This window comes from Neomonachus schauinslandi, chromosome 12 (assembly GCF_002201575.2).
Source record: "Neomonachus schauinslandi chromosome 12, ASM220157v2, whole genome shotgun sequence".
NCBI classification, from domain to species: Eukaryota; Metazoa; Chordata; class Mammalia; order Carnivora; family Phocidae; genus Neomonachus; species Neomonachus schauinslandi.
Window position 1 is genome coordinate 16,915,026 of NC_058414.1, and position 21,737 is coordinate 16,936,762.

Here is a 21,737-nt window from a genome sequence, read left to right on the forward strand (position 1 = left end):
TTTTCTAGCAGCATCCATTAAGTATGGAATACATAAAATAAATAGACATAAGAAAACATAAGAAAAATTTTTTCCTTTTCCCATTTCTTTTCTGTGTTACTACTTCAAAATTATTTGGAGAGAATCTCATGAAAAGTAAGAGAAATTGGATTTTTAAAAATTGTATAGCTAGAGTTCGTAACTTTTAAATGCCTTTACTGATAGATACGTATTTGGCATTTGACACCTTGAGTCTGCCATAAACACTGGTGCCACTGATGACTGCCACTTTATTCTCCAGTTTTAGAGCTCGACTTGATTGCAAGGTGGTGACCATGTCCATAAGGAAAAGCATAATAAACTGGAGTTTTTTAACCTGATGTCAAAAGGTCTTATGTTGACTTTATAGCCATCATCACGGATTGTAATGTTAACAAAGGAATATTCCCTTTAATTGCAGTTTTTAATATTTTTAAATTGAATTTTATTACTGCAAGTAGGAATTGATAAAGTAGGCATTGAGTGTAATTTTTATAAATGTATGTATGTGAGTTCATCAAAGGAAAGTAGAAAGCAAAACAGTATTTCTTTCTCCCAGACTTTATTTGGCTAGCTATAACAAAGGCAAGATGATCTTAGTTTCCCAGCTCTCCTAAAAGGCCAGTTTTTTACATGTTGAGATCTGTATCCACATTCATGGAGTTGACTTAGATCATTTTTATTTGTCCTACTCAAATTTAATCCACCTTTAAAAAAAATTGTACAGGGGCGCTTGGGTGGCTCAGTCAGTTAAGCATCCAACTCTTAATTTCAGCTCAGGTCATGATCTTGGGGACCTGGGATTGAGCCCAGTGTCAGGCTCCATGAGCAGCAGGGAATTTACTTGGATTCTCTCTCTCTCTCTCTCTCCTGTCCCCACTTGTGCACATGCTCTCTCCCTCTAAAATAAATAAGTGAATCTTTAAAAAAGAAAAAAACAGGGGCGCCTGGGTGGCTCAGATGGTTAAGCATCTGCCTTCGGCTCAGGTCATGATCCCAGGGTCCGGGGATCGAGCCCCACATCAGGCTCCTGGCTCAGCGTGGAGTCTGCTTCTCCCTCTCCCTCTGCCTCTCCCACTGCTCATACTCTCTCTCTCTGTATCTCTGTGTCTCAAATGAATAAATAAAATCTTTAAAAAAAAGAAAAAAACAGTTGTTACAGAGGACTTGATTAAACTCTGATCAATATGAGAATAGTTTATATGTAGATTCTTTTCTCATATCAAACTATAAGAATTCTAAATTAACTCTTTAAGCATTACATGTCCTCTCCTAAAACTCATGTGTTCAGAACTAAATTAAAGGTGAGGAGTAAAAAGTTCTTAATACCACTTCTACTGATCATCTCTATACAGTATAATCTTAGCTAACTTCCTTTTTCAAGCATATTTTTAATCTATAAAAATGAAAGTAAAACCCTCTTTTCACCACCTATTTCATGGAGTAGTATGATGGCTGTCAGATGTAAATAGGATGAAGGCTTATTTTTATTCCTCCTTCCCTCCCTTCCTTTATTTACTTTTCTTTTTTTTTTTTCTTGTTTTTGTTTTGATGGGTTATGTCTGAGTTTTTGGGTGGAAAGACTATTGGCAGTTGCCAGAAGGTATTCCCTGAGAGTACTGTGCTGATGTATGAAAATACCAGCACATCCTGGGCTTTTGCGTCACATGTGCCTCGGGTCCATCAGCTCTGAAGTGTTGATGGAAGATGTTCTTGTGCACACAGTTGGGTTAATTGGGTTTCCCCATTCATGGTGTTCTCTCTACAGGGCTTCCTCCTGGCTGTGCCTGAAGTCCAACACTTGACTTGGATATTTACAGTTACCATTTTATTTATTTTTTTTGGTCAGGAGGGCATGAGCTTCCCTGTTAAATATGAACTGTCATCTTGGTAATTTCTTTTTGTGTTGAATTCTTACAGCTCTCCACACAAGGAGATGCAAGCCAGGTGATTGGGCCTCTTACAGAAGGGCAGAGAAGAAACGTGGCAGTAGTGAATTCACTGTATAAGTTGTACCAATCAGTAACAAAGGTAATCTTTATTTTCTTTTAATTAAGTTCTTTTGACTTAATTTCAGCTTCTTTCTTTTCACCTCAAATTTAGACAACAAGGAATTATTATTTAATTTTTGGCAAAAGAATACAATGAAAACCTGATGACCATAAAGTAAGCTGCAGAATGAACTCTTCTTAACAGTTCTTGTTCCTGGCCTTTATCATTTGTGTCACTTTTCTCTATATATTTGGTTTAAAACATACGAACTCTAGATCATCAGGCTTGGTTGGTATAGTCAAGTTTATTGAGCAAATGATTTAAGGGTAAATCATATGTGTTTCATACCTATTGAAAAGCATAATTTCAACGAACTCTTAATCCCTTCAACATGGAAAGATTCCATCTTTGCACAAAGAAGGGGGGAAGGAGCTGCATTAAACACAGTGAATTTTTATGTTCTAATCACTGATGGCTCCTTGGAAGTAGAAAATATATATTCTTTTTGCTGTTGTTTTACTAATGTAATTTTTTAATGATGAACTTTAACTTGTTTGCCTTCATGTATTATTTCTAAGATGAACTGTATTTATAATTGCCGGGAAAGCAATACTTTCAACCCAGTCCTTGAATTGAATAGCTCATGTTTTCTCTCTATAAATTATTTCCAAAATATTTAGTAAGTAGAGAGGTAAATATTTAGAAGACCTGAGGAAGCTAAAGGTTAGGGGACGCGCTTGAAAACATGACCTTTAATTTGAGTTTTAATATGCTCGATAGGATTTTCGAATAATTTTAAGTGACTATTTACGTAAATTTTTAACAAGTCCTTTTGTCAATTAGGAGTTTCCAAAAATGTGTATGTCACACATTTAACAATATATTTTAAAGCATTAACAAGTAAACCTCAGAAAAGTAAGTAACGGAAGTAAATAAAAAGAATAAATGATGTATTTTCCATTCCCTTTCATTATTACTCTAAAGCATCACAGTCAATGAAAGTGTCTCTTTTTTTAGGCTGATTTAAATGCTTTTATTGATACTTTTGGAATCTTCATTATATTTGTATTGATTTGTAAATGTTTGATATTTGTATTTTAAAGACTTGTTGAAAATTATAGTCAGCCTGGAGAAAAGTGAATTTTTTAAAAGAAATATGTAAATACAGCTTTAGACTGACCTTTTCAAGTTAAAACTTTGTAATTAAAACCTATCTAAAGTGAACAAAGGAAAGTCAACTCTTAGAACTCTTAATGTTTTGATTATTTGAAGTATATAGTATAATTGCTTTATATAGTATAATTGCTATATACAGGAAAGTAGTTTTCAACCTATCTTAACTAAGAAATACTCATGAGTTTTTAAAACATGTATGAGATATGATCTAAAGTAATGATACTATTTTATGTGTCTGTGGAAACAGTTTTATCATGTTATGACCAAAATTAGTATTTATAAAAATAAATGACTTAAAACTTTAACTGTATCAAACAAAACCTTGTTCTAGGTGGTTTCCAGTCAGAGCTCATTCCCACCAGCAGCTGAGCAAACTATAATCTCAGCCCTAAAGGTAAAAGAATTTAATCTTTGACTCTATATATCAAAGTGGGTTTTAGAATTGTTTGGATGAGTGGGAGATGTCACATTTTAAAAATAATTCCAAATCCTCTGCACATACCAAAAGTAGCTGCTGATAATTATCCTAAAGAGAAAGGATACATGTGTGTTTATATTTTCTAGAACTTAAAAATAGACCCTGTTGGTGTCTACAGATTGTGTTCTACTTATGAGAATTTTATCATAAGCAAGGGAAACAAGAGTCTTCAAGTATTCACTGTATCTTAGGGCAGTACAGTCTTGTATGATCCCAGTAAAGTGGTGATTCTCTATGAGGGTGATTTTCCCTAGGGAACATTTAACAAAGCTGGAGATGTTTTTGACTGTCATGACTAGGAGTGGGGTGCTCTTGGCATCTAGTGCCAGGGATGCTGTTAAACATCTTGCAGTGCATAAGACAGCCCCCGACAAAAAGAAATTACTGGGCCCAAAATGTCAATAATGCCAAGGTTGAGAAACTCTAATGTTTATTTGTAAGGTGTGAAATCAGGGTAAATTCCTTTTTTTTTTTTTTTTTTTTTACATATTAACATAAATATACTCAGGAAGTTTAATAAAATATAATGTTGGTATGAGATTCAGAGCCGTATGTAGTTGACAGTAGATAACTCTTACAAAACAAGGATATCATTCGTTTTAATGGTAGTAATATCCTTTATTTAGCACCTGCTACTTGCCAGTCACATGCCATATATTGAAATGTTACAGCAACTGTTCAAGTTGTGTATTATTATCCCTATTTTACACAACTTAGAAATAATAACTTGCTCAAAGTCCTGATGCTGGTAAACTCAGACCTCACTGACGCGAAAGAGTTGTGTCTACTATACCTTGCCATCATCATTCGTTGGCTTACTAAATATTTTTTTTTATATTTACTAAGTAAATAATACTGGATAGCAGACTCTGGGGCCAAACTCCCTATATATGAATGCCATCTCAGCTATTTAACTAGCTGTAGGACCTCAGACAAGTTAAATAGTTTTCTCTTGCCTTAGTTTCTACATCTGTAAAGTGGTACAATATAACTGTACAAAGGTAATAGGTGTCAACAGTTGGATGGATTTAGATCACCTGAGTAGAGTTAAAAGAGAGGGAGACGGAGACAGACACTACCAGTGAACTCCAAGGAGAAATATTTAGAGAATAAAGAAGCTACAGAGAAGTAACAGCGAGTGTGAGGAAGAAGCTTGGGAGGGGATGCTTTCACAAATCATAAAGGAGAAGGGAACTTCTGAGGTGACATGGATGGGGAATTTAACAGGCCCCCAAAACTTAAGGACACCAAATTCATATAGGAGGGTAGGAGAAGACAAGTCTGTTTTCCCCCCAGCACAGTGAAAGCACACTTGGATGTTTTCTCTATTCTCTTCTTTTCCCCCAACATGCTCATCTCATTGTGATGAAATATTATTCAAGCTGCCATCATAAAATAATTGTTTTTATTAAGAGTTCTCTAAGTTATTGATGATCAGAAAAATATCAAAAATCAGGCCAATATGACAAACCAAAAGGTTTTAGCATTCTTGTTTCCAGGCAGGGAATTTACATAGTCTCCTTTTCTGTAGTTCCACATTTTTTTCCTTCTCTTCTAGCAGTAGCTGTCGAACATATTTTGATCACTACCCAAGATAAGAAATAGATTTCAGGGGTGCCTTGGTGGCTCAGTCATTGAGCATCTGCCTTTGGCTCGGGTCATTATCCCCGAAGTCCCAGGATTGAGTCCCGCTTCACGCTCCCTGCTTAGCGGGGAATCTGCTTCTCCCTCTGACCCTCACCCCGCTTGTGTTCTCTCTCTCTCTCAAATATATAAATAAAAATCTAAAAAAAAATAGGTTTTACTTTGTGACCCCATACACAATACATAAGCATTTATAAATATATACACACACATAATTGTATATATATAGAATATACATCTATATGTATTTCTGTAATTGAAACAAAGGTTTCACAGAACAATATTTTTCCTTATTTTGTGTGATGCATGCTTATATTTTCTATACTCATCTATTACTTTTTTTTTTTAAAGACTTTATTTATTTGAGAGAGAGCACATGCATGCAGGGTGGTGGGGTGCTGGGCAGAGGGAGAAGGAGAGAGAGAATCTTAAGCAGGCTCCACACCCAGCACAGAGCCTGACAGGGCGCTCAATCTCACCATCCTGAGATCATGACCTGAGCTGAAATCAAGAGTTGGCCACTTAACCGACTGAGCCACCCAGGTACCCCCACTCATCTATTATTTTTAAAACATTCTGATAGTGATTGACTAAACTGATTTTTTGCCCCTAATGATCACAGCTCATATTTTGAGAAAGTCCAGTCTGTGGGTTAAGACAGAGTGCCTACACTTTGCCTGATAATAAAAGTCTCCTGACAAATTAAAAATAGAAATTCTTCGGGGACACCTAGGTGGCTCAGTCAGTTAAGCATCAACTCTTGATTTCGGCTCAGGTCATAATCTCAGGGTTGTGGGATTGAGTGCCACGTTGGGCTCAGCACGGAGTCTGCTTGAGATCTCTCCCTCTCCCTGCCCCCCTGCACTTTCTCTCTCTCTCAAATAATAAAATCTTAAAAAAGAAAAGAAAAGAAATTCTTCAGAGACTATAATTCATTCCTGTTGTTAGTCACTTGGGGCTGGGAGTTGAGGCTAGTGCAGGGAAAAGGGCTCTCATCTTGGGTTTGCTCACTAGAGCCCGGGCTTCGTGTAGTTGGGTACTGTGGTTGCTGAGGCATCGCCAATTTTGTCCTTGAGAACTGGATGGAAGAAGACTAGCAGTTGGTTTAAGGCTCCCCTGCAGTGGCCCTGACAATTAGAGACCTAATTGCTTATGTTTTTTGTTTTTTTTTTTCTTTTAAAGATTTTATTTATTTGACAGAGAGAGACAGCGAGAGCAGGAACACAAGCAGGGGGAGTGGGAGAGGGAGAAGCAGGCTTCCCGCTGAGCAGGGAGCCCGATGCGGGGCTCGATCCCAGGACCCCGGGATCATGACCTGAGCCGAAGGCAGACGCTTAACGACTGAGCCACCCAGGCGCCCTCTAATTGCTTATGTTAACAGAACTCAGAGAAATAGTTTTGACCTTGCTTTTTAAGTTAAATCATATAAAAACCATGATGACATATTAAGTAAAAAACAAAACCCTCTGACTTAGAGAAAAAAGAGAACTTTGAATTTTAAAATTGTAGGAGACTTAATACATTACTTTGAATTAGGGGTAGAATGTTAGCATGCAGAAGTGATTGCAGCCAAGAACCAAAAATCTATATGCTTTTATTATTTGATAGAGAAGATTTTTTTAAAGATTTATTTCTTTGAGAGAGAGCAGGGGGAGGGGCAGAGGGAGAGAATCTCAAGTAGACTCCCCACTGAGCACAGAGCGAGATGCAGGGCTTGATCCAACGACTATGAGATCGTGACCTGAGCCGAAGGCAGACCCTTAACCGACTGAGCCACCCAGGCACCCCTTGATAGAGAAGATATTAAATATATGTTTCACTTACTAAAAATATAGGTAAGGATACATAACAGTCTTTTCTTCTCTACCTTGTTGAGATTTTATCCAGAATTAAATGTTATTTTAGCCTTGAGGTTTAACATCTCATAATTATCTACTATGTCACGGATGGCATAATTAATATTAATTTAGAGTCATTTCATTATACCCACCTCAGCTGTCAGTAACATTTAAACACCTTGGCCCAGTAATTCTGATCCATTTATTACTGTGATTGTTCTATACAGGTAGAGATTGTATTGCTAGGTTTTTATATGACACTTCTTCATTTCTCCCTTATTGTGTGGTAAACATTTATGTTCTATATGAGAGAATAATCCAGATTGCTGGGGCTTCTATATTTTTGTAATCTTAGCTATTTTAGGTAAATCTTTGGATAATGTATGGCACACTTCCCTGCTTTGTAAAGAGCTTGTGAAATAGAATCTAGTCTCCTTTCTTTGTTCTCTCTAGTAGTCCTTAATCCTCTACCATTCTTGTTTGTGTTTCCCTTAATTGGGAAGCCTTACCCAGCCAGAATGAACATTTTCTGTGTAAACTATCATATTGTATGCAAGTAGATGCCTGTTTTTCCCCATCTTGTTTCACTGGCTAGGACCTCTAGTATAAGTCTAGAACTGGTGAGAGTGGATGTTGGTCAATGCTTTCCTGACTTGGGGGAAAGCACTCCATCTGTATTCTTCTATTTTAAGTATGATGTTAGTTATCAGATTAAATAAGTTCCTTTCTATTCCTTGTTTACTGACACTTTTTTTTATTATAAATGGTATTTCATCAAGTAGTTTTTTTCTCTATTGAAATGATCAAATGGTTTTACTCCTTTATTCTGTTAATAAAATACAGAAGTTTATTTTCACATGTCAAACCCACCTTGGTTATGATGTATTAACCTTTTTATGTATTCCTGGATTTGATCTACTTAATTTTTGTTAAAGATGTTTGTATCTATAGTCAAAAGGGATACTGGTATATAGTTCTCTTGTAATTTCTTTGTCTGATTTTGGTATCAAGTTATTACTGCCCTCATTAATTAAGTTTGGAAGTATTTCCTCCTGTTCTGTTTTCTGAAAGAACTTGTATTGTTTTCTTTCTTACATGCTTAGTAGAATTCACCAGTAAAGCCATCAGGGCCTGTGGTTTTCTTTGTAGGAAGTTTATACCTACAGATTCGATTTGGTTAGTAGGTAAAAGGCTATTCAAGTTATCTGTTTCTTTTTGAATGAGCTTTGATATTTTGTGAATTTCCAGGTGTTTGTCTATTCATCAAAGTTACCTGATTTGTCAGAATAATGTTGTATGTAATATTCTCTTACTAACCATTTAATGTCTTTAGGACCCATAGTGATAACCTCTTTTTAATTGTTTCTATTGGTGTTTGTGTTCTCTTTTTTTTCTTCAGTTTAGCTATGGATTTATCAGTTTTGTTGGTCTTTTCAGGGAGCCAACTTTTGACTTTATTGATTTTTTCTATTGTCTTTTTTTTTTCCATGGGTTTCTGCTTTTGTCTTTTTTATTTCCTTCTACTTTGGATTTTCTTTGCCTTTTTTTAAATATACATTATACCATTGATTTTTAGACCTTTTCCCTCCAAAAATAAACTTAACAAGTTGTAAATTTCACTCTAAGCATTTCAATTTTGATATGTTACGCTTTTTATCTTCATTCAGTTTAAAATATTTTCTAGTTTCCTTTGCAATTTCTTCTTTGATTCATGGGTTATTTAGAAGTTTGTTTGTTTTTTTTTTATTTCCAATTACTTGTGATTTCCTAGATGTCTTATTGATTTTTCAGTTTAATTTTGTTATCATCAGAAAACATACTCTGTATTATTCCAGTTATTTAAATTTATTGAGTCTAGTTTTATGTGGTCTGTCTTGGTGAATGAACCATGTGTGATTGCCAAAAACGTGTAATCTACAGTTGTTGAGTATAGTGTTCTATAAATATCAGTTAGGTCAAGGTAGTGGTAATGTGTCTAATGATGATGTGTTCGGATCTTCCATGTCTCTACTGATATTTTATATAGTCGTTCTATCAATTGCTAAAAGACAGAAGTTACAATTTTCTACCATGATTGTGGACCTTTTAAGTCTGTCAATTCTTGATGCCTTGATTTTGAAGCTATTTACTAGTTCTGTTGAAGCTATGTTACATATGTATTTATTATTGTTACATCTTCCTGATGAACTGATGCTTTCATCATTATGAAATACCCCTCTTTAGCTTTGTTAATACTTACTGTAATGCAGTTTGTTTTATCTGATATTAACTTAGCTACTTCAGCCTTTTTATGCCAGTTTACATGGTATATCTTTTGTCCATTTACTTTCAACTCCTCTGTGTCTTTAAAGTATATCTCCTATAGAGAGTAAATAGTTGTCTTTTTGTCTGTTCTGATAATCTCTACCTTTTAATTGGAGTGTTTAGTCCAGTGACATTATATAATTATTAATAAGGTTTTATTTAGGTGTATAGTTCTATCTGTTTTTTGTTTATCCCATTTGTTTTGTTTTTTTATTTTGTTTTTTTGCTTTCCTCTTTTCCCCCCCTTTTCTGTCTTCTTTTGGATTCTTTGAAATTTTTTTGAATTGCATTTTAATTTATTTATTAGATTTTTCATGTGATTTTTTTAGGGGTTCTTCTGTGGATTACCATATACATCCTTAAGTTTCCATAATCTTCATAGAGTTAATATTGTGCCATGTTATATAAAATATAGAAACCTCATATTTATAGAAGTACATTTACATCTGCATGCATCTAGTGCAATTTTTTTAGTTTAAAATATCCATTTGGTTCTTTTTTACACTTTCACTCTGCTGAGGTTTCCTATTATTTATTGTAAGCATTTCTTTTTTTTACCTCACTGAGGTTCTTGCCTAATAATGATAGAGTCTGGATCATCTCAGGGTTGGCAGCTGTTGATCTTTTCCCTTGAAAACTGACAACATTTCCAAGCTTTTTGTATATGTAGTAATTTTTAATATATCCTGGACATTGCGAATGTTATGTTGTGTAGACTCAGTATTTTTTTACATTGCTCCTGAGTGTTGATGGTATTTCTTTAGCGATTAATCAGCCTGATTAGATTCTAATTGTACACTGTCATACCTGCAGCTGGCCGTGCCTCAGACCTCAGTTCAGTTCTCAAGAGTGGTTGCCAGCCACTTTGTGTTTGCTTTGCACAGGCGTGGTTGATGAGTCAGCTGAAGAGTAGTGCAGAGTTTAAATATAGAATTAGGCATTCTTCTTTGGCTCTGTCCTTTCTGAAGTTCCCCTCTCACTCTCTGGCAGCCCAGGGCTCCTTTCCGTTGTTCCTTTGGCCTAAAAGACTGCTGGATTTGTTTTGTTTTTTTCTCAGAGTTTTAGCCACCCTGCCTTGCCACCAGCATGACCGTAGGCACTCTCAGGGCAAAGTCACAGAAAATGAAGAACTCACTTTCTTCTGTTGCTTAGTCTAGATTTCCACAGCCCTCTAAAACTACCTGCTTTTTTCCCATCACTAGAGCCCTCCAGTATGTTGTTTATTTGTCCCATTTGTAGGAGGGTCTGTAGTTAGATACTCATTCCTTCATATCAGAGTAGAAAACTTGCTCTTCTTTCTTGAAATCTTGTCCATTTATTTCCACCATACTCTAAGGTCTTTTCCTGTTTCTCTGCTGCAAGTGGGCAAAGTGGAACCAAAAGCACATCAGAGTCACGTACACCTAGGAAATCCCAGCCCATCTGCTTGCTCACTTAAGGACAGTGTCCTTCACTTCACTTTAGTTTCCCCATCTGAACTTAGAGATTTTAATATTCTTAGAGGAAGGAATAATTGAATTTTAAGTGGAATTATAATATGTGAGGCACATAGCACAGTACCCAGCACATAATATATACTAAATAAAAATTTTACCCGTCTTAGTCCTTCAAGGGTTCCTCCTCTTCTGAATGACTTCAAAATGGCATTTAGCCTTACTCTACAAACCATCATCTGGGATCTCACTGACTCTTTTGGCTTCATCTTCCCTCTTAAAAGCCAAAGATTACCAAATCTAGTCAAAATGTGTCAAGAACTACAAATGTAAATATTTCAGTACCTCCAGGATAGCCCATGTGGATTTCCCATAAGCCCCTCAAGAAACTCATGTCCAAATCTGAACTCATCATTTTCTCTCTCCATCCCCAAATCAACCTGCTTCTTCTGCATTTAGACATTCAGTTAATAATATCACCAAATCATGAAAGAAAAAAAAAATCTAAGTGTATCCTAAAATCTTTCTGCTCCATATTTCTCAAATGTAATTACCAAGTCCTGCTGTTCTCCTTTTACAGTGTCTCCAGCCTGTCTCTTCATCTCTGTTCCTACTGCCTCTGATTTGGTTTGGGCACTCATCGTTTTGCTTCGAAGCTGCTACTGCCTTTAGTCTATTTACCCAGTCTACTAGCCAACATGATATTTCCCAAATTCAAATCTTTGTATTTTTTCATTGCTTAAAACCCATCATTGGTTTCCCATTCCCTTCAGAGTAAATTCCCAACTCCTAGCAGCCTACACAGAGTACATCTGCTTCATCTCCCTTCCACATGGGCAGGTACCTCACACTCGGTGTGGAATGCTTTGCAGTCGAAGGCTTCAGCTTTCCCAGGCAGCTGTGACTTTAACATATGCCCTCTCAGCCCCATCTTTCCTCACTTGGTTCTTACTATTTGTCCTTTGAAATTCAATTTAGGCAGTGCCTTTTGTTTTCCAGATCATCTCAGTGTAAGGGAGGTTTCTCCCATGATCCCAGAGCATGCTATAGCGCACTGATGTGACTGTAAGTTGTTATCTGCTGTCACTGGATTGGGAACTCCTGAGGGCAAACTGTATGCTGTTGCTCAGGCATTGTTCACTCTCTCTCCTTGCCTCCCTCTCTCTCTCAATCCCCACAGATAGTAATTTTACTTTTATCAGAGTCTAAGGGCTAGAGATGACATTTAGGAATTTAATGAATAAGGGTCCTATTTAACCTTTCCTGATTGATTTCTATCATTCATATGAACCAAATGCCATCCATCTTCATTATATGTAATCATCACTGGGTGGCTCAGTCGGTTGAGCATCTGCCTTTGGCTCGGGTCATGATCTCAGGGTCCTGGGATCAAGCCCCACATCGGGCTCCCTGCTTGGCGGGGAGCCTGCTTCTCCCTCTCCCACTCCCCCTGCTTAGGTTCCCTCTCCTGCTGTGTCTCTCTCTGTCAAATAAATAAATAAAATCTTAAAAAAAAAAAAAAAAACATATATGTTTAAATTTTAGATTTTAAGTGTGTACTGAGGCCCAGTCAATATTTTCACACTAAAAACCCATAACTTAGGCCAAGCAGTCTTATATAACCTAACCAATAGTTATACTTCACTGTTGAACAACTCTCACCTTTAACACTTGACATTTTGGGTAGTTCTTTGTTGTGGGAGATTGTCCTGTGCATTGTAGGTTGTGTAGCAGTATCCCTGTCCTCTACCCACTAGAAACCAGTAGCAAATGCCCATGCCTCAGGCTCCGGTACTGGGTATTTGTGACAAAAATTGGGAAAGGAAACATGGTGCCAAGTACCAAAAGTATTCCTACTAAATAGGAACTTAATCCATGAAATGCCTAATTCTTCTGCCCTGTAAGAATCACCAGCATATTTATTATATTCACTCTGCTTAAAACCATATGATGTTGTTCCAATTTTGAAGAATGACTTTTGGTCTTGCCGCACTCTTTTCAGAAACTTTACAGAATGTGTTCATTCGATCTTTGTAAGTGGCACTGCTCCTCTCTCCTCCTTTCTCCAGGAGCTCATTTGACCATGAAACTTCTTGAAAATTTGAGAGAAGTGGGGGAGTTGAAATTTGCAGTGCCGTGTTTCACATATTGTCAGCTTTAAAGATCATTCCCAACAGCAGTTGGGAGAGGAACAGACTTCTGTTGAGTTATTACAGTTCAAAAACTGTATATAGTTGGGATTTGATATAAAAACTTTTAGTCAGAAGGCTTCTGCCATATTGGATTTCTTTGTGTTGGTCTTTAATTTTGCCTGCCCTTCCTTTTTCTTTTTAGACAATCCATGCTCTTATGGGAAGCGCTGTACAGCCCTTACTGACTTCAGTGGGAGATGCCATAGAGGCGATAATCATCACTATGCATCAAGAAGATTTTTCTGGGTAAGCACTTTCAACCATAGTTTTCACGAGTCTTTACTGCATTTGCTTTTCATTTACCCACCCCCACTCTTCATCCCTAAGTCTGTTTCCACCTAGGCCTTGTGCCTCTTGTGACCGGTTTGGCCTCCAGCCTCATACTACTTTATCCATTGTGAGCGCCATTAGCTGATTAAAATTTTTCAGTTCTTGTTTTCGTCATTTCTCTCCTGTCATTGAAACAGAATCATTAACATTTGTGGGACTCAGCTTGGCACTGCAGGACTTCTGGTAGTTGGTACCGTCTTCTCTTTTCAAGCTGATCTTGATCCTTCTCTCTCACAAATGCCCTTACTTGAGCCTCTAGCATAGGCATGTTATGTCTTATATAAGATGTCCCAGCTCTGCCACGATGCCAGTCTGAATCTTGCTCTGGCCTTGAAGGCATGCTGTATCCCAACCCCCTACAAGAATCATTTTCCTTTCTCGGAGTTTTGTGGCAATCCAATCTTGCCGTATCACACCTAGCCTAAGCAACGCTTCGGGAGTATTCCACAGCTGTTTACAAGAGTACTGCTTATCTGTCTCATATGTATCTTGAGAATAAAAATCATAGGTCCTAACCCAGTGTTCACTGAAATGTTTTTAAGGAGAGTAAAGTAGTTTGAGCTCCATGTACTAGGACATTATTTGTAGAGAATTTGGAATAGTTATTTGCACATGCTTAGAGTGATTTTTTTTTTAAACTTAACCACACTGTAGAGCTAAACATTCAAATATTAATACATAGAGATGTGTTTTGTATTCATAGTTCACAGTTAGTTTTTGAATTTTCCTATTTATATTCATGTTGTTTAAATATCTACTTTATTAAATGTCCAGCCACTAGTCTAGCTGTTTGTAGAAAATTGTGTGAACTTTGCACTGTCCTTCAATTTTTCACATCACTTATTTCATTCACAAAATATCTTTTGAAGGGTAAAAAGGTCGCTCTCTTTTTAATAATGGAATGAAGCACAGAGGGTAAGGTGGATTATACACAAAATGCTATAATATTTGGAGATAGGAATACAAAACTGCTGATTTAGCAGTATTTGGAAGGAAATGAATTTTGTTCAAAAGTGATATGAAATGTCCCAGTTAGACCAATCCTCGATGCCTCTGCAAAGGAAGCAGAAAGTAAAGGCTCATTCTGTAAGAGTGCTCAGCTCCTTACATCAGCAACTGAATTGGTGAACCTCAGCTAGTGCCTGTAGCTAGTGGCTTGGACATTAAAAGTTGGTCTCCCTAGTAGCTATGTCCTTACTAGTTTGCCTAAATACTAGGGAGCTGGATTACCACTCACAGGTTGCCACGAGTAGGAAGCATTATTTTAAGGTGCATAACACTGCCCTTAATTTTTTCCCCGAATGGCTTTTAATGGTCCCATTTCTGCTCTCTGTCTATATACAGCAGACTTTTGAGATTCCACTCGGAGTCGTTTTCCGTCTGTGCTTGTAGAGGAGTGTGGGTCTCTGTTGCTTTATGTTCTGTTTAGAATTATTACCCCAGGGCAGTAATTTTCTCACTTTCTAGAACTTTGTTACTAGTAATTACTAGTAATTCTGTCATTTCATTTCACATATGAAATGTTTGGCTTGAATGAAATATAAGGTGAAGTTAGATGAAACTATTCAAGAAGTAGGAATCACTTTTACAGTAGGGCCAGCCCCCAGGTAGTGGGTGATAAAAATAGTAGTGAACACCTGCCCTTGGAAGCCCTCTATATTTATTTTAGGTAAAGGGAATAAAGCAGGTTTAACCTTGTCAGCCAGCCTTATATGGAGTGTGGTTACAGAATCCCTCTGCTATTTAAAAAGTAATGCTCAACACAGTTTCCTGGTATTTGAAATGTATTTAATAGGACCAGTGTTTCTCTCCAAATTAGATAAAGCTCAAAATATAAATGTCTGATTGACATAGTACATTGATTGAAATTCTCTGATTTAATGTAAAATGACTTCTCTCTGATTATAGCTTTGAATGGGGGAGGAAAGGCAGTAAAAGTAGGAAGACCCTCGACCCTGAAGTGATAGATGTGCACCTCAGCCACAGGGAGAGTGCACAGCACACCCCCAAAAGATAGGGGACCTGAAGATGATCAGCTACCATTTCTCAGGTGTGCATCCCGTTAGTCCTTCTACCTTCAGCTTGCACATGCAGGCTCTCATTATAAAGACCCTTCAATTTCTGCACAGCTTACTATTGCACTTGATCAGTTGAAAATCTCTTACTAAAAGCTTCGGCATAATTGGGAAAACTGCACTTTAGTGGTGGCCAAGCAAATTTCGTATTCTAATAAATTTAAATCAAGCTTTTAATCCACACTAAGAATTGATAATACCTATTTCAAAATTTCGTCTGATGGATTATTTTACTTATATTGACACGTGCTTGGAACTGGTTTTAGTATATTATTTTCTAATCCTCATGGAAATTATTTCAACTGACCAGATGAAAATTCTTGAAACACTCCTCCAGAGGAGTACAAGGTAACAACAGTGCTTTTGATAAAGCATAAGAAAACATGAAAGAGGGGTGCCTGGGTGGCTCAGTCGGTTAAGCGACTGCCTTCGGCTCAGGTCATGATCCTGGAGTCCCGGGATCGAGTCCCACATCGGGCTCCCTGCTCGGCGGGGAGTCTGCTTCTCCCTCTCCCACCCCCCCCTCTTGTGCTCTCTCTCTCTCTCTCAAATAAATAAATAAAATCTTAAAAAAAAAAAAAAGAAAGAAAACATGAAAGAGATTGGTACCTTTTTTTTTTCCAACCTAGTCTGTTGAACTGAACAAAAATAGGCTGTGCAATGGTCTGAATCTGGCACAGCCAACCACACCTAAGATTGCCGTCATTGACTGAGGCTGTACCGAGCAGCACTCCACTGTGATACTGAAGACAGCAGTGGTCCATCATGCTCCCCCTCGATGGCCTTGCCTTAGTTAGGACATTCTTTTTTACACCTGAACAAAATCTCTCCCTTCTGGAACTTAAAACTGGTTTCTCTATTTCTATCTGCTGCTGGAAATAGAAGGCCTTTGGTTAACATCCTCTGATAATGAGCATTCATTGCTGTCTTTGAAAATAATTAAGTTCACCTCATTCTCTTGCTCTAGGCATTTGAGTCATATCTGTTGTTCTTTAGACCACTGCCACTTTTTCTACGTCATTCTCAGAATATGGAAACACTCATTTTTTTGAAGACGATTCAGCACTTTGTAGCCAATGATCTCTTTGGTTAGCTAATTAATATCAGGTGATTTCTAATTTTGGTATAACTTCTTTCCTATAAATATTTCACATTCTTTTAATATATTCCTTAAAGAGCAATTATAAACACTTATAAATTATAAATAGTATTTCATGGAGCATCAGCTGGCATCATCCGTTGATCCAAATTAAAGCCTTTGCAAACCTCATCATCTGGGAGGAAAAAATTGCATACCATGTGTATTGTTACATAACCAGTTCCACAGGCAGAAATCTACTATTGGCCTGATCAGATTAAATAGCACAGGAGCAGAAATATCTTTGCCAGGAATTTGTTTGGGGAAGGCTGTGTGTTCTGCCCTTACAAAGTGTAAAATGCTATTTCAGACTTCATTATTGATTTATTCACTAACCAGGCAAAACATATGAGTGGATGGAGATTCGTAAAGCTGAGAAGGACCTTGAGAGGTCAGAGAGTACATAAGGCACTGTGTGAATCACCCGAGACAGATAGTTGTCCATTTCATTCTTAATAATCTCTAGGTAAATGGATTCTAAGATTTTTTCAGTAATCTTCCTAGCATCTTAAAACAGTCTTTATAATTTATACATTGTTTTATGCTCCTTAACTCTTAGTAAAAATAAGCAATACTTTTTTTTACCACTATGGGAAAAAATTGCTTAGGATTGAAATAGCAGGTGGGGGAGGGGGGCAAAAGTGGAATAGTGGCTGTTAGTACATTGGCTGTTTTTTTCCCTTTTGCAGGTCACTATCCAGCTCAGGAAAGCCTGATGGTCCTTGTTCTCTGTACATGAAGGAGCTTCAGGGTTTCATTGCCAGAGTTATGAGTGACTACTTTAAACACTTTGAATGCTTGGATTTTGTCTTTGACAACACTGAAGCTATCGCCCAAAGAGCAATTGAACTTTTTATCCGCAATGCCAGTCTCATAAGACCTCTTGGTGAAGGTGGGAAAGTACGACTTGCTGCTGATTTTGCTCAGGTAAATTGATGCATCGCTGCAAAGGGGATATGTTCCAGCCTCAGTATTATCTGTTCATTGAAAGACTAAGTATGTATTCTTTAGTGTTTTAAAGAGTTGAAGCAGAAAGAAAAATAAATTCATTTAAACTGAATTGGTAAGAAAAAGAGAAGAGTTAAAAGAGACTTTCATACCAGATTTTTTTTTCTTTGTATTTAATAAATGAATCATCACTCATCTTTGAGATTTCAGGGTTAAGGTGAAGTAGCTCATTCCATAGTACAGAAATATATCTCATTTTTACATAATGTAGGGCTTTCTTACTATTTTATTATCCCATGAGGTTAGTATTGAGAAGAGTAATTGGTTGATTCTGCTGGGAAATAATATAGGCAATGACATTTCCTCCGAATACTGTAAAGGGGCTGTCTGTTGTTATGTAAAGAGTAAGAACTCCCATGCATCTGTAATCCTCTAGTGGCCAGCTCAGTGTTCCAGGACAATGTTCTCCATTTAGATGCACAGTGGGCCATGTACAATAGAGGGTCTGATTATTTAGTCTCCCTTTATTGAACAGAGTGCCTTTCTTGTGTATGGCCAGCCTTGAAATAATTCCAGGCTCTCAAACCATGATCACCTCTTACAGGAAAGGGTTTTTCCCTTTTTCCTTTAGACAGATTTTTCTGAAGCCTTCCAAAAGTATTAGAGGCAAAGAAGAAACACGTCAAACATACACCTGAATAAAAAGGTTTCCAAACAGATCACTCGTATTTATATAGCATGTCAAAGGTGGACTCATTTTTTATGCTTTTCACAGCTGTTAACTTTACTAGTCTAAAGAGTTATTCAGATGGATTATTCATAATTTGCCAGATCCTGCCAGCTAATAAAGATAGTCAAATTTAATGGCCTTATTTATCCCTATGTGTATCTGGGAGCAAGTCTGGGTTCATTATTCCCACTCCAAGGAGAAGATGTCGGAGACTCCTTGAACGGGGGGTGGTTGTCAGACTCATACCTGATAAAGGTCCAGAGGGAACAGGTACATTATCTAATGTTTCAAGAGCCGGGCTCTTTGCATATTAATCGGCCTAGAATTAGTCATTTTCATCCCCAAATGATATGCCTGAGGCCACTAGACCATAGTAAAGAGCCTTCCTTTGGGAAATATACCTTAGGTAGCCTAGACATAAAAATAGGAATTAAATGTTGCTCCTTTGACCTTTCCCATTTTCAGAAGCTTCCTTCTCATGCCCTTGTACATTGTGCTTTGTTGCTACAGGTAAACTTCAGCTTAAAGAGGATTGTATATAAACAGTGTGTTACCCGTCCCTTACTGGGGTCACAGGCTGCTCATGGAACTGAAAACACCAGGACGCACCAAGTCCTGCTCTTGTGTGTTAAAAACACTGTGGGCTCTACTGAAATGAGCGTCTGTTCTCTTTTTCCCCCTTTCCTCCTGAATTTTGTTTTTCTTTTCCTCTCCTCTTCCCTCCCCTGGCCTCCCTCCCCCACCAGTTTATTTGCATTCTGCTCCAGCTGGTTCTTGAGTCACTTTCCTGGAGGCAGCACTTCAAGTCCGATTAGAGTGGCAGTGAGCGGGAGATGGCCAAAATGAGAGTGCCGGCGCGCGCCAAGCAGGCTGTTCGTTCCGCGTTTTATTTTAATGATCTGCTCCCTTACGAATCTTGAAAGATGGAAGGCATTGTCCCGTAACCCATGTTACCACAGCCAGCTCCTGTTCAAAACGCAAAGCCCCCAGCGGCAGGTTGAGCTCCCACCCCCCGGAAACTGCATTATTCAGACTTTCACTTGGCATCTCTTCTTTCTCGTGTTGCCCAATCAGCCAGACCTTTTCTCGGGTCCCTTCCCGTAAGATGAATGGAACTCATTGGTCCTTATGACCAACTTACTCTCCAAGGCATCCTGTTTTCCATTTCTTCAATAGCGAAATTGCAGCATTTACTCGGGGCAAAGCCGTGCAGTGACGACGATGCTGCGGTGCAGGTGGTGCTGACCCCTTTGTCCCCTCCCAGACAGCGTGTCCCAGCGTCAGAGCAGCCTGCCCCTCACCTTGCGGCCGGTTCCGCACCCTGTGGCTTGTGGGCACAGGAGAGACGGGGAAGTGCCCTCACATTTGGGACCAGTAGCTTTGGCAACAGGATCCCATAGTTAAGAAAACGACAGTGAACTGGGGGTTTTGTTTAATTTGCCAAACCTGCAGTCGCGTGATGCAGCCCCTTAGCTTTCAGGACCGTGCTTGGTTGGAGTATTTTCCCAGTGAGTCAAAAACACTTAGGTATTACCCTGACCTTGTTTGTATTCATGACAGGCATCGCCTGGGGACTAGAAAGCCTTCCGACTGCCTCATTATTGAAAGTCCTGTCAGTTTGTATTCAAAATGAAACAAAGCCAGCGAGGCCACTCAATCAAGAACACACAAATCCTCTCTGGGTTTTAAAAGTGTTCTTGTGATAAAAGTGCCTACTCATTCTGGCATAAATGCAGAAAGAGAAAGAGCTCAGGAAGAGACCCAGGGAGTAGGTTTGGGATTGCTGAGTATTTGTCATTTGGTCCAGTCGCAAAGGCAGGTAGTGGTAGATTTCAAAGATCTCTTCAGGAACCCTAAGCTGTCCCTCCTGGCATTGCACAGGTGAGAGGGAAAATAGTTGCCAGGTGCCACCTGGAGGGCTCATGGTGAGGGAAGCACCTGACATGCAGCCTCATTAGGAATCAGGTCATGGGCCTGAGGGGGCTTCCTACAGGTAATTGATTTCCTGCTGTGACCACATGCTCTCTGTGTCGACACTCCACACAGCAGTTCTAAAACACTCAGCTTGGTCAAGGCCACTGGGGTCTGCTGACTCACAACCTCTTGGGGGATTTGTCCACACTGCCCTCGCCCCTCGATTTCGTTTCTTCCCCAAGGGAAAGGATGGCTCGTGGAGCTGGCATTAAATTACTCATTCAGTGGTACTCCTAGCAATTTCTATTTATAGGTCTCCCGGTGCCCTTTAAATATATATGTATCTGTATTTCACTTTGCCCAAATATATGCATTTAGAAAAGAAAACGAAATAATGAGGATTTTCACAGCAGTTGCCTTTTCTCCTAAACAGTGTCAGGGCCGGAGAGCCGTAGGAGCATCCAGACATGCCCCGCGGCTAACCAAGTGTCTGCGGTGGGGCCTGGGCCAGTCTGTAATTAGTTCACCTTGCCTGCCTCTGACCACTTGCTCCCTGCAAGCCGGGAGCGGGAGAGAGGCCTTTGTACCTGCCATTTGTGTATCCACAGCTAGGTGCAGAGCCACCTCCTCCAAAAGGAACACTCCTGCCCTTTGGAAACATGGCCTTTATTGTTTCATGGAATTCTGGCAGAAGAAAATGGTTTTCAGTACGCTGGAGGTCCTTTATTTATTTTGGAATTGTACTCTGGTATAGAAATCTCCTGTATCATCATAGATTACACAGCAGTTCAAGGTCATATTCTCTCATGTTGTAATTTTTTAACATTCCATGCTGCTCAAGTGCTAAGGCAAAGGTTTTTTTGGTTTAATCTTTGAAGATGGAGAATCTACTAGGGTAATTGAAAAAAATGTCAAAAATATTTCATGAAAACACCTTATGTAATTTCAGTTTGTAAAAACCATAACACACACACACACAATTGCAGTTACCAAATGAGGAATACAGGATAATAACATTTTTACTTTTGTGCTCAGTGTAAAATAAATGCCACAGTCTGAAGAAAACCAGCAACTTCATCAGGTGAAGAAACCAAACAGGTCCCAAGGACCCACTGTCTTGACATGAGAACACTGACTTCAAGCTGCTCTGTTTTGCTTTGTTGGCAAGAATCCTGACTTTTTTGCCTCAGATTTTTCTCTTCTTATTTACTTAATCTTCTCTATTTTAGAGAGTTTTCTAACCATGTTAAGGTTTCCCTCTAGGACATAGAAGACATACTCTGTGTCTTCTATATGTTAGGAGAGAAATTGACCGGTTCCACCTAGAAATTCCACCAGTTACCCTCAAGACCATCTCAAGGAAGCTGCCCACCAGGTCCCCTGTGACAGCTCGTACACTTGATAGCACACTTCTAAGTTTGCTTAATAATAATCAGGTGTGGGTGTGCCTGGGCAGCTCAGTGTCTGCCCTCGGCCCAGGTCATGATCCCGGGATCCCTGCTTCCTGCTTAGCAGGGACTCTGCTTC

The 21,737-nt window shown here is 38.5% G+C and overlaps 1 protein-coding gene across 1 annotated transcript in view; it reads left to right on the forward strand.

Annotated features, from left to right (window-relative positions):
• Positions 1-21,737, forward strand: part of COG5 (component of oligomeric golgi complex 5) — a 305,665-nt gene that overhangs the window by 264,794 nt on the left and 19,134 nt on the right. The window contains 4 exon segments of the mRNA XM_021682942.2: positions 1,939-2,049; positions 3,518-3,580; positions 13,218-13,321; positions 17,308-17,545. Of these exon segments, the coding sequence (XP_021538617.2) occupies positions 1,939-2,049; positions 3,518-3,580; positions 13,218-13,321; positions 17,308-17,545 (516 nt within the window).